This window comes from Grammomys surdaster, unplaced genomic scaffold, assembly GCF_004785775.1.
Source record: "Grammomys surdaster isolate TR1022 unplaced genomic scaffold, NIH_TR_1.0 125979, whole genome shotgun sequence".
In the NCBI taxonomy this organism is placed as follows: Eukaryota; Metazoa; Chordata; class Mammalia; order Rodentia; family Muridae; genus Grammomys; species Grammomys surdaster.
Window position 1 is genome coordinate 1,969,018 of NW_021620795.1, and position 13,578 is coordinate 1,982,595.

A 13,578-nucleotide genomic window follows, 5' to 3' on the forward strand; every position below is an offset into this window, starting at 1 on the left:
AACTATAGATCGTTCACCCTTGTGTCATAGAGGCATGAACTTCCGCGCTGTTATGTCATCCATATAGAGTCAGTTATCTGGCACCTTGGCTTGGACAGTGGTGCCAAGCAGTGTGCTGTGGTCTGCATACTTGTATATCCCCATATGTCCTTCCTTGTGTGTCTGGTCTTATACATTCAGGCCACATGTAACATACAACATAACTCGTACTTGTCCCATTTGCAGTCTCCTTTCCTGAGGCTTGCCTATCTCATGCGATAGCTCCACTGTCTTACAAGGCTAGAGCCTCCTGGCATATGACATGTAGAGAAATAAAGACTGTATCTTTCTTTGCTGTAATTCACCTTTCATAGGCATCCTTGATTTTTGCTTTCAACATGTCATTATTGCCTGATTGTTTTTCAGATAAGAACTTTGAATGTGATTGTGTATAGATTTCTAGAGTTTCGTGAAGTTAAATATTTAACACATCCTGCATAGCCCTTAACCTTTATTCGTAATTGCTTATCTTTAATGCTCTGCTGGATTAATACCATTGTGAAATTCACTATTAATACTGGGGCCTATTGCTTGACTCTTCTTCAGGTTCTTAGAAGAGTTAGGACGACATAACTATGTTACCGCTACTTCTTATCTTGAACTTATTGGCTCATTTCGGCAGCTTTTAACTAAAAAACGGCAAGCTGTCATGGAAGCAAAACAGCGCTATGTGAATGGACTTGACCAGTTAGCTTTTGCTGAGTCTCAGGTAAATCTGATTAACTGTTCAAAATAATAAAATATTCTAAGCCAGGTGGTGGTGGCACATGCCTTTAATCCTAGCACTCAGGAGGTAGAGGCAGGAGGAGCTCTGTGAATTTAAGGCCAACCTGGTCTACAGAGTGAGTTCCAGGACAGCCAGAACTACACAAAGAGGCTCTATCTCCAAAATCCCAAAACCAAAAAAAGAAAGAGAAAAAGAAAGAAAAAGAAAAGCAGGAAGAAAGAAAGGAAGGAAGGAAGGAAGGAAGGAAGGAAGGAAGGAAGAAGGAAAGAAGGAAGGAAGGAAAGAAAGAAAGAAAAAGAAAGAAAGAAAGAAAGAAAGAAAGAAAGAATGAAAGAAAGGAAAAATACTGATAAATGTAAAAAATCTAAGAGCAGCTGTTTACTGACAGTATGTTATGTACAAGGTTCTGTGTTATGTAGATCGCATACATTGTTTCAGTTATTCTTTTAGCAACTACAAGAGGTAGTCACCTTAATGTCCTTATTTTACAGGTAAGTAAGTGTTCCAATGAAATGATACTATTGGAATGTACTTCCATGGGGACTGTTCAATAGTCCAGCTTGAGGTCAATATTTTTTTTTAAATATTTATTTATTTATTTATTTATTTATTTATTTATTGTATTGATGAGTACACTGTAGCTGTCTTCAGACACACCAGAAGAGGGCATCCAATCTCATTACGGATGGTTGTGAGCCACCATGTGGTTGCTGGGATTTGAACTCAGGACCTCTGGAAGAGCAGTCAGTGCTCTTAACCGCTGAGCCATCTCTCCAGCCCATGAGGTCAATATTTTATGCTACAAGCATTAGAAATAATTCCAAGCAAGTCCCTCAGTCCTTCATTTATCATTATATGAATGATATTTTGTTGGCTAATTCTGACAAAGATGTTTTAGAGAATATGTTTAAGGTAACATAAAAAGTTTTGCCATGCTGTGGGTTACAGATTGTTACAGAAAAAAATACAAAGAGGAGATTCACTTAGTTATTTGGGTTATAAAATAAGCCAACAATTTTTTTTTTTTTACAGAAACTCTTTAAGTTGGCCCAAACCAAAGAGACTCAAATAATTTGTCATTTAAGAGTATAAGAAATACATTTTGGCAGATGTTGAATATGAAATGGGCTTTTTCTAATGAGTTGAATGCTATTAATAGTTACTAGTGGTGGTTGTTGTTGTCGTCAATGTTGTTGTCGCTGTTGCTGTTGTTGTACACCATAGAATAATGGGATTACCTGAGCTGACACCTTCTTTTCTGGGTGCGTTTCCTCCATGGTCACTACCTTTTCCCAGTGCTTTGTGAAATACCTAAAGATTCAAAGTGAGAAGAACTGGATATGCTCTCATGATACTGTTAACCATGCAAAGAACTGGGAAAATTAAGATTTTTCTTGTCCAGAATTTTATGATGCATTTAAGTTTCTGGTTTCTATGCCAGCTATTACAGAAGGTAAAACCCTAACGGCAAACTGTCTGCTTAGGTTGGTGAGATGAAGCTGGAGCTTGTTGAGTTACAGCCCAAACTGGAGGCAGCTAAAGTTGAGAATGCACGTATGATGCAGGTAGGCTATCAATATTTTTATTGACTCAAAGGACAATCAAATACTGTAAAACTAGTCTTTCAAGTAACATTTAACTTCTTGTCACTGGAACCTAAGGAGTTTATACCTTTCTATTGACTGGGAGTCTCCCTGCTTCTTCATGTTTGTTACTCTTGCAGGGTGGTATGACACCCATTTCCAAATAAGGTCACATGTATTTATATTTCCTCTTATTTTATTCTAGAACTAGCTTTTTGTCTTCAAATATTTTATTAGTTCTTTCAGAATTTCATACATTGTATGTTAGTCACCTTTAATCTTCTCCCAGGTCCACTCCCCATTCTATACCCACCCAACTTTGGACTTTTATTTTTTTTAACCCATTGAGTCCCATAAGTGCTACATATATACTCCTAAATACTAGAGGATGTTAGATCTGCCAGGGGCCATGTCATTAAAGAAAGCAATTCTCTGTCTCCCAACAGCTATCATTTTCCAAAAGCTCTTCAGCTAGGGATGGCGTTGTGTACGCTTGCCCGGGGCTGGTGCGTGCTGTCCTAGTTGCTGAGTTCATATACGCAACTCTCCTGATGTGTCCAGAAAACATGTTTCCTTATAGTCACCTGCTGCCTCTGACTGTTAAAGTCTCTCTAGTACCTCCTCTGTTATCATCCCAAACCCTGTGAGGAGAAGGATGTGATCTAGTTTTCTGGATGAATTTGAGAGCTACATTAATTTTTTATTATAATGAGAAATTGTTAGGACTCAGTGGAGTAATAGTAACGGTTCTCGCCTACAACCCATGTGTTCTCTGCCCCAGTAACAGTGCCAACCAAGTATGGGTTGCGTCTTGTGATTCAGACCTTAAATCTTATCAGAAAGTATTTTATTACTCCCATTCCATTTGTTCCATGCTTATACCAGTGAGGATTTCCTGCCAGGCAAGTCATTGCAGCCGGCAGGGTTCACAGCTGAGTAAGATTGATGATTACTCTTCTCCTCTGGTAACCTTTAACTTCTAGCATAGCACCAGCACTGTGACAGCTAGCCAGTAAGGATGAAGCTTCCAAGTTAAACATCAGCTTGATTTCTTCACGCTCTATGCCTCCTCCAGTGTGTGACGTCTTCAGCAACAGGGTCTTACCATTTAGTTCTGGAGGTTCACCCAGAGTAACGGTAATGGCCTGTTAGATTTAGGTGTCTATGGAAACTTACTGGCCAACAAGACCTATAGAGGTAACACATCTCTGATACTGGGCTTTTTGTAGTGTCTATAGGGCGCGTTGTTAAGGATAATTTCATTGAAACACTCTATGAATGTAGATGTCTCAGGAGGCTTCCGAAGCAGAAGCTTTTCTCTCTCAGAAAGTCTGTAGTGTTAGTTGTTCTTCCCTGAATCTCTTCCTCTAGCCCCATAGAACCCTTCCTGCCAAATCAGTCCCCTTTCCTGTTTATATCACTGCATTCAGTCTTCCCTCCTTTGAAATTCGTTCCCTCTCTGCCTCCTTATTAATTTCCTGACACCTGTGGGTATTCTAAATGAGACAAACACATGTAAAGAGTCAAAACCAATATCTAGAACTGAGAAGGAAGAGATGACGTTTGTTTTTCTGGGTCTGAATTGCCACTCGGAATGACTGTTTCCAGCTCTATCCATTTGCCTTCAAATTTCATAACAACTTTCTTAACAGACCCCTTTAATATCCACCATCATGTGTTGAGTTCCCCGATATTCAAGCAGTCTTGTCTCTAGGCTTAAAGAAACAACAGGCTATTTGAAATTCTGTCTTCATTTTTCCATATTTCTTTTCTTTAGGTAATTGAGATAGAATCTGCACAAGTAGAAGCAAAAAGAAAGTTTGTAAAGTTAGATGAAGAAATAGCCAGCGGGAAGGCTGAGGAAGCCCAAACTCTGAAAAACGAGTGTGAGAGCGACCTGGCTGAGGCAATTCCAGCCTTGGAAGCAGCACTGTCTGCACTAGACACACTTAAGGAAAGTATTGCCACCCGGGGTTTCATCAAGAAAAGGGAGCGATGTAAGGTCTTTGGTTAACGGGTCCTGGCTCTCTTATGGTGGGCTCTGTCGTTTACTTGTCAAGTTAAACGAAGCTTACATCTAAAAGATATTCTTTGATACGATGTTATATTTACATATTTGCTTTTCCTATGTCGTAATTTTCAATCAGAATAGTTTAATGGGAACAGAATGAATGGTCTTTGTGAATCCAAAGAGGTTCTGCACATGGGCCAGAGGGAAGGAATGGGAGCATAGGAAAGGGAAAGGGGATAGCAAGTGTTACACGCACACCACAGTGTTCTGTGGATGCTACACACACACCAAAGTATACTGCAGAAAGTACTACTTGAAGCTGCATAAGACATAACTTTTGAATTGTCTAGACACATATGTCCTGGAAGGTGCAGAGGTAGCTACTTCTTATAAATGGAGAGAGCTGTAAACAGTCATTCCAAGTGGCAATCCAGGCCCAGAAAAAAAACAAATGGCATATCTTCTCACTCGTTTGTTGATGTTAGTTTCAAATTTTTAGATGTATTTATCTCATTTAGAATACCCCCGGATGTCAGAAATTAATAAGGGAGATAACACATGTTATCTCCATAAGGACTTAGGAGCCCTCAAACATTTGAGAACTATTAGGCTTGCTCTGTGTTCAGTTCTCTGTTGCTAATTCGCTTTGATAACCATGCAAAACAAAAAATACTCAATTTTTTCATTATTTCCCGAAATAACTTTTTAAAAATGTTTTAAGATAGCATCTTGTTATGTTGCCCAGGCTAGCCACAGTTCATAATCACCCTTTCCATCACTTCCTGAGAGCTTAGACTAGTGAATACCACCACACCTGACCCCAACATTATTCTTTACAATCTCATTATTTAAAAATAAGCTATTCTGTAAGGATGTCTTGTTGTCTTTTAATACAGCCAGCTGATATTACAATTGTAAAATCAATGAAGAATCCTCCAGCTGGTGTTAAACTAGTCATGGCTGCTGTTTGTGTCATGAAAGATATAAAACCAGAAAAGATTTCAGATCCTTCAGGAACTGGAGGCAAGGTAATAACTGATTTAAACCATATTCATGAATACACAGAACTTGTTTGTACCAACTGTTATCAAATTAAATTCTAACGACCTGTAATCCAGGGAAGAAGTACTGTTTCCCAGATTAAATGGACTCAGAATTAACTGCAAAAATAGGGTCTATATATGGTCTAGTAAATACAGCGCCATATCTGCGGTTCCAGTTGTTTCTATTTTCTCTTCTGTCTCTACACATTCCCTGCTGTGATATTGTATGTGCTGAGGCCTGTGCTCTGTAGCTAAGATTTGTAAGAATGCGTGAAATAAAATATACAGATGTGTTTTGAGAATTGTAGTAAAAGAAAACAAACAACAACAACAAAAACAAAAAACCCAGTTTGTGCTGTTAGGTCTGATGATCCCAGTTCTCCAGAAGGGAGGCAAAAGGATCAAGGTCATCAATCAAGCCCAACCTGGGCAGCATGAGAACTAGTCTCAAAAAAAAGGGGAGGTGGGGGTGGGGGAGGGGTGAGGGCACTGTGGTTGACCTAATTCTAACTCATGAGAGGCTGAGGCAGGAAGGCCGATGTGAATTCCAGGCCTGTCTGGGCTCTACAGTGAGTTCCAAGGCAGCCTGAGCACAGGGTGAAATTCTGTGTATAAAACAATAACATAAAAGGAAGGCTTGTGGATAAGAATATCCACATTCAGAAACCTTGGCCCCAATAGCCATGTGACCTCTGGATGAAGTGTCTGAATTTCTGAGGGACTCTATAAAAAAGATAATCAGAGTATCCATTTCACAAGGTTAGAGGATCTTAGCTAATGCATATAAAGCTCTTCTATTGAAAGCCTCATAAACAGCAAATACACAATAAATGTAACCTGTATTGCAAATATAATTCAAGGCATGTATCCCTTAAGAAGGTAGGCATTCTACACTGAATTTACAGACACTTTCTTTCCAGGGTTTTATAATATCTGGGCTTTAATTCCTAAATTAATTTTTAAATTATATTTTTCATTAAGATAATATATAGACAATGTCCAGTTATTTAAATTTACGCATATGCTGGGGGCCAGCCCCGGCTTGGTGGAAGGAGATGAAGTCTTCTTTCTTCTCCTTGTTGGTTCTTCTTGAGGCAGCTGAGGGGGAAGGAAGAGCGTGGCGGGGAGGGGGGTGGTAAGACTTGGGTCTTACAAGATTTTTAGAGTTGCTGTATAATAAAATTTTACTTATCTATGCTAGAAAAGTTTATTTACTGTGCTACTGTAGCTGACCTGCCCTCTGGTATCTTCTGGCCAGAAACTGCAGTTTCTGGCACATATTACCTCAGCCCAAAAACAGCAGAGGATTAGGCAAATAGCGTTTGTACTCTCTCAGCAGGAATTGCTGGGCTCTAATTTATGCCTGCTAGTTTGCGGTCACAGGAAGAAAAAAAACACTTAGAGAAATTATTATATAGTTTATTACTAAGTGTCAAAAATTTCCTATGAAAGCTATCTAAGGAGAAAAGTGGAAAGGTCCTAAGTGGGGAAAAGGAAAAAATTCTAATAAGGGAAAAGTTCTAAGGGAAAGAATTCTAGGCAGGGGAAAAGGAAAGGAAGGGACGAACGGCTCCTAACAAACCTCTCTTTGTCTTTGTCTTCAGTACTTACACATCTTTCAGAATACATGGTCACATGTTACAAAGTTCATCACAAGTTCACACCAAAAATCAAATCATAAATTGAAATAAAAGTTTACAACACAGAATGTTTATATGCATATCCATTAGGAGTAATTATCTGGCTAAACATCCATCACCTGTCTAACTCCCAGGTTCACTGAAGGTTTAAAACTATAAGAAATTAGTGAAGTTTTGTATTATTTTATACAGGCAATATTTTATCTTCTGTCCTAGCACCTATAATAAATCATGAGTTCCCTTTTAGTGAGCTTTTGGTTAATTTTACAACCTCATTGGAATGTGCTCTGAGCAGGAGAGAGTCTGGTTACTATCTAAGGGCAATTAACTGATGACACTTGGGAGACTGGCAGAGTTCTCATTGCAGTTTTGACTATCAGAGAGGGACCTAATAGCAGTCCCGTTATAAAGTTACAGAGCTTAATAATCATTGATATAATTTTAGGAATTCTTATAGGATCATCATTAAGACTTAAGAAGTCATCTATTTGTCTATATAGCATCACTACAAGACAGTTCATCTTTGTGGATCTGCAGAGATCTGCTCCAAAGGGGAGTGCTATTGCTTAGTGATTGTTACATATGTTTAATAATAATAATAATAGGAAAAGCATATTAATAGCAGGAATCTTTCCTAAAATAAGTTCCTTACAGCCTTGCTGAATAAGATCTCACTTGTCGCAGATTATATAATAATCCAAGGCAAGCCATTTCAGAATGATCACCTGCTAATTATTAGCTTGTCCCATTATGGCTCCTGACACACATACACTAAGTAAGTTTAATGAAACAAAACAAAAAAGAACCAATCTTTTTAAAAAAATTGAAGTTTAAAATAAAATTTTAAATTTTAGTTATTCTTCTCTTATATATTATTACTTCCTAACTGCAGTTTCCCCTCTCTCTGCTTCTCCCAGTACACCCCCCCACCTCCCCTCTACCCCAAATCCACTATTCCTCTGTTTCCCTTCAGAAAAGTTCAGGCAAAAGAGTCAGAGACACACCGGCTCCCACTGTTAGGAGTCCCACAAGAACACCAAGCTACATGACCGTAACATACACACACAGGGCCTAGGTCAGACCATACAGGCTCTCTGATTATTGCTTCATTCTCTGTGAGCCCCTTTGAGGCTCTGGTTAGTTGATTCTGTAGGTTTTCTTGTGGTGTCCTTGACCTCTCCGGCTCCTACAATCCTTCTTCCCCCTTTTCCACAGGGTTCCCCAAGCTCCCCCTAATGTTTGGCATTTGGTCTTCTACTGGATAAAGCCTCGTTTGATGATGATTATACTGGACTTTGGTCTACAAGTATAGTAGACTATCACTAGGAATCACTTTTATTTATTTGTCTGCCTATCTAGCTATCTAGCTAGCTAGGTATCAGTTCAGTCATATTTCGTTCTATTCTAGGTTTCTGGGTCCTGGCCCTCCAGGTAGTGTCAGGTGTGGCCTCCTCTTGTGGTATGGGTCTCAAGTTGCACCAGTCATTGGCAGTTCACTCCCACAAATTCTGGGCCACTTTTACCTCACAACATCTTACAAGCAGGGCAAATTACAGGTTAAAGGTTTTTAAAATACTGAAGTAATAAAAATGTATTTTGTTACGTGAAACTGTAATCATAGTGGCTACATTCTCAGGGAGAAGAGTCTTGTCTCTTGTCTTGTCTTTTCTCTCGTCCCCTCCCCTTCTCTTCTCTCTCCTCCCATCTTCTCTTCTCCTCTCTTCTCTCTAGAGAGGGCTTCACACATCTCCCTGACTGGCCTGGAACACCGTAAGTTACCTAGGCTGACTTTGTTTAAGATGTAAACACTTTTTTTCTGACTAGTGTACACTTTTAATTCTACAGCTAATACATTTCCATAAAATTTGTTTATAGATATTTGATTACTGGGGACCTAGCAAAAAACTCCTAGGAGATATGAATTTTCTCCGAGATTTGCGGGAGTATGACAAGGACAACATCCCAGTAAGTGATGTGGGATTTTCTTCTCTAAAAGTGATTTTGTCATGATATGGAAGATCATTTACTAACTGCTATAGAATGAGTGTTCATAATGCAAAAAAAAAAAAGCTTCCAGATGATTAGAGAGTTAAATTACTATTTTGGTATACTGTTGACCTGAAAAAGTTCTCTAAATATCTTTGTGTAATAAATAGTTCCTTTATTAGGAAATATTGTTCATATTTATGTAAAATAGGAAGGCATCAGATTTTCCATTTGAATTGTTATTTATTAATGTTTGTTTGTATTCTGTTTTTAAACTTTCTATCAATCCAGAGTCTTTTTTAACATTTATGGTTTTTATCATGAATGTTTTGTTTCTTCTATAGTTATACATTTTACTTTATTAATTAAATATTCATTTAATTACTTTACATTCTGACTATAGTTTCCCCTTCTTCCTCTCCTCTCAGTCCTTTCCCCCAGGACACTCCCCATCCAGTCCTCCTCAGTTTCTCTTCAGAAAAGAACAGTCCTCCCAAGGATATCAACTAGCCTGGCTATCAAGTTGCAGCAGGACTAGGCACATCTTCTCCTATTGAGGCTAGAGGAGGCAGCCCAGTATGGGGAAAGGGTACCAAAGGCAGGCAACAGGGTTAGAGACAGCCCCTGCTCCTGCTGTTAGGAGTTCCACATGAAGACCAAGCTACACAACTGTAATATATGTACAGAGGGCCCAGGTCAGTCCTGTGCAGGGTCTCTAGGTGGTGTTTCCATCTCTGTGAGCCCCTATGGGCCCAGGTCAGTTGATTTGGTAGGTTTTCCTGTGGTGTATTTGACACCTCTGCCTCCTAGAATGCTTCCTCCCCTATTCATTTGGATTCCCCAAGCTCTGCCTATTCTTTGGCTGTGCATCTCTGCGTCTGTTTCTATCAGCTGCTGGGAGAAGCCTCTCTGATGATGGCTAAACTAGATTCCTGTCTGGAAGTATAGCAGAATATCATTAGCGCCAGTGTCAGGGATGGGCTCCCTCTCATAGCCTGAATCTCAAGCTGGACCATTCCCTCAATATCTGCTCTATCTTTACTCCAACATTTCCTGTAGGCAGGACAAACTGTAAGTTGAAGGTTTTGTGGCTAGGTTGGTATCTCAATCCCTCCATTAAAAGTCTTACCTGGTTATAGAAGACAGCTTGTTCCAGACTCTATATCCCCCATTGCTGGAGTCTTAGCTAGGGTCACACTGGGAGGTTCCATTTCCCTAGGTTTCTCTCTCATCCCAGAGATGCCTCCCAACCCTGAATCTAGTTGTCTCTCCCAGTACTCTCTCCCTCCATTCTCACTGCACCTGATCCTTGCTGTTTCCATCCCCAACATCCCACACTCATCCAGCACATCCCCATCCATCCACAATGTCTATTCTATTTCCTCTCTTCAGTGCGGTTCAAGCATCCCTCCCTTGGGCCCTCCTTGTTACTTAACTTCTTTGGGTCTGTGGACTGTAGCATGGATATCCTTTGCTTTATGGCTAATATCCATTTATACATAAGTGCATACCATATTCATCTTTTTGGGTCTGGGTTATCTCAGGATGATTCCCCCCCCCCCCCCAGTTGTACCCATTTGTCTGCAAATTTCATGATGTCATCATTTTTAACAGTGGAATACTCCATTGTGTAAATATACTACATTTCCTTTGTCCATTTGGGTTGAGGTACATCTAGATTGTTTCCAGTCTCTGGCTAATACGAATAAAGCTGCTAGGAACCTAGTTAACAAGTGTCCTTGTGGTATGGTGGAGCATCCTTTGAATATATGCTCAGGAGTGGAGTTGGGTCTTGAAATCAAGTCCCAGTTTTCTGAGAAACTGCCAAATTGATTTCCAAAGTGGCTGTGCAAGTTTGCACTCACACCAACAATGAAGGAGTGTTCCCCTTACTCCACATCCTCAACAAGATGAGCTGTCACTTGAGTTTTTAATCTTTGCCATTCTGACGGGTGTAAGATGGAATCTCAGAGTTGTTTGATTTTTTTTTCCTGATGGCTAAGGATGTTGAACATTTCTTAAAGTATTTCTTAGCTATTAAAGATTCCCCTGTCAAAAATTTACTGTTTAGATTTATACCCCATTTTAAAGATTGGATTGTTTAGTTTGCTGGTGTCTTTGTGTTGTTAAAATTACTCCAAAATCTTTATTTTGAGTTTTAAAAACAATGTAATTTTTAAAAAAAACATTTAATTTATTTAGTGTGTGTGTGTGTGTATGTGTGTGTGTGTTATATGTAGGTACATGTGCCATGGCATTTAGGTGGAGGACAAAGGACATGTTAGGGTAACTAGGTCTCTTCTTCCATCATGTGAGTGCTAGGAGTTGAACTCAGATAATGAGCTTGGTGACACATATCTTTACCCAATAAGTAATCTCAACTTTTTCAAATTACATACGGCTTTCTTCCACTTTATAAGTATATGATACATGCTATCGTTTTAAAATCTAAATCTTGTAAGGGGATAACATCTGAAATATAAATAAAATATCCAATTAAAAAAATCCCCTAAAAAAAAATCTAAATCTCTGTTATATAGGTGGCTGTTATGCAGAAGATTCGCAGTGAATATTTGACGAACCCCGAATTTGATCCCCCTAAGGTCGCTAAAGCTTCTTCTGCTGCTGAGGGTCTGTGCAAGTGGATCATGGCTATGGAAGTATATGACAGAGTTGCAAAGGTATTTTCAGGGTTTGTGTATCCATTTCTTACTAAAATATTCTCAGAAATTAAAATGTACTCCTTAACTTTCTAAATCTATTTTGTATTAGTTCTTTCAGAATTTCACACCATGAGACTTGACTATATTCACTTCTCAGCTCCTCAGAGATCCACCCCCTTCCCTGCCCACTCATCCAACTTTGTGTCCTCTTATGTTTTTGAATCCCGCCAAGTCCAATTTGATCTGTCCCTATATTCTTAGATGTGTGGTCTTCCACTGGGACATGGTCAGGGAATCAGTGGCAACACTCTTAAAGAGAGCTGACTCACCCTCCTAGCCCCACCCCCACCCCAGCCCCCTGCTCCCTGTAGCTCCTCAGCTGTGGGCATTTCCTTTCCACCTGCCCTGTCCTTTCTGGGATTTGGTGTAGCTTGAGCTTGCTTATGCATGCTGCCACAAGTGCTGTGAGTTCAAAGGTGCAGCTGCCCTGTTGTGTCCAGAGGATACTGTCTGCTTGTATTCACTGTCTCTGGCTCTTAGAACCTTTCTACTCCCTCTTCTGCCTAGATCCCCGAGCCTTGGGAGCAGATACAGTCAGTACATATGTTCTATTTAGGGCTAAGAATTCTGCAGGATCTTATTCTCTGTACCATGGTCATTTGTGAGTCCTACTGTAAATAGGTGCCTCCCAGACGAAGGCTGAGAGAGAGATGCAATACTCTATGAGTATGTTAATAAGTCAATAGGAGTCAGTTTAATACTTTGTTCATTTAGCAGAATATAGTCGTAGGTTCTCCCTAATGCCTATGATCTGTCTAGTCACAGTGGTGTGTGTGTGTGTGTGTGTGTGTGAGCTTCTACAGTAGTAAGGTTTCTGTATGATTTTTTAAAAAGTCTTTAGAGTTAATTATCTCCCTTTGTATGTATTCCTTCCTCTAACCTGCCCTTCCATCTCTCACCTCAATTTAAGCCTTCCCATTTCATTAATCCCCTTTAAACTTTCCATATCCTCTCCTTTGAAAGCCCTACCCTATCCCACCAATGTCTAGACCTCTGTGGGTATTCCAAATGAATCAGACATATCTGAAAATTCAAAGCTAACCTCCACAAATGAGGGAAAACAAGTGACCTTTATCTTTTATCTGTCTGGGTTACCTTCTTCAGAATGATTGTTTCCATGCATTTATTTACCTGTGAATTAAATAACTTCATTTTTCTTAATAGGCAAATGATATTCCATTGTGCAAATATACCACATTTTCCTTATCTCTCCATCAACTGATGGACACCAGGTTGTTTCTATTCCATTGCTGTTGTGAGTAGAGCAGCAATGAGTATGGATGAGCAAGGATCTCTATAGTAGGCTATAAAGTCTTTGCGGATGTGTCTAAGAGTGGTGTAACTGGACCATATGGTTTTTTAAGGAACCTTCATGATGATTTCCTTACCAGATGTATCAGATTTCACTCCCACCAGCAATAAATAAGTGTTCTTTCTTCATATCGACTTGAGAATTTGTCATAATTTGTTTTTTGTTTTTTAATCTTATCCATTCTGACTTGAGTAAGATTAAAAAAAACTCAAAGTAATTTTAATTTACATTTCCCTGGTAGCTAGGGATGTTGAACATTTTTTAAAACTGTTGTTCAGTAACTTGTTTTTTTATCTTTGGAGAACTCTCTGTTTTGTTCCACGCTCCATGTTGTAATTGGGTTGTTTGGTTTCTTGATGTTTAGGGATTTTTAGTTCTTTGTATATTCTAGATACTACCTCCCTATCAGATTTATTGCTAGTCAAGAGTTTTCCCATTCTGTGGGCTACTTCTTTGCTCCAGTGATGGTGTCTTTTGTGGTACAGAAGCTTTTTAATTTTATGAGGTCCCATTT

At 39.3% G+C, this 13,578-nt stretch overlaps 1 protein-coding gene across 1 annotated transcript in view; it reads left to right on the plus strand.

Annotated features, from left to right (window-relative positions):
* Nucleotides 1-13,578, plus strand: part of Dnah12 (dynein axonemal heavy chain 12) — a 157,228-nt gene that overhangs the window by 93,902 nt on the left and 49,748 nt on the right. Inside the window, exons 44-49 of the mRNA XM_028754113.1 lie at nt 586-748; nt 2,251-2,331; nt 4,127-4,307; nt 5,261-5,388; nt 8,919-9,008; nt 11,570-11,710. Of these exons, the coding sequence (XP_028609946.1) occupies nt 586-748; nt 2,251-2,331; nt 4,127-4,307; nt 5,261-5,388; nt 8,919-9,008; nt 11,570-11,710 (784 nt within the window). The remainder of the gene's footprint in view (nt 1-585; nt 749-2,250; nt 2,332-4,126; nt 4,308-5,260; nt 5,389-8,918; nt 9,009-11,569; nt 11,711-13,578) is intronic.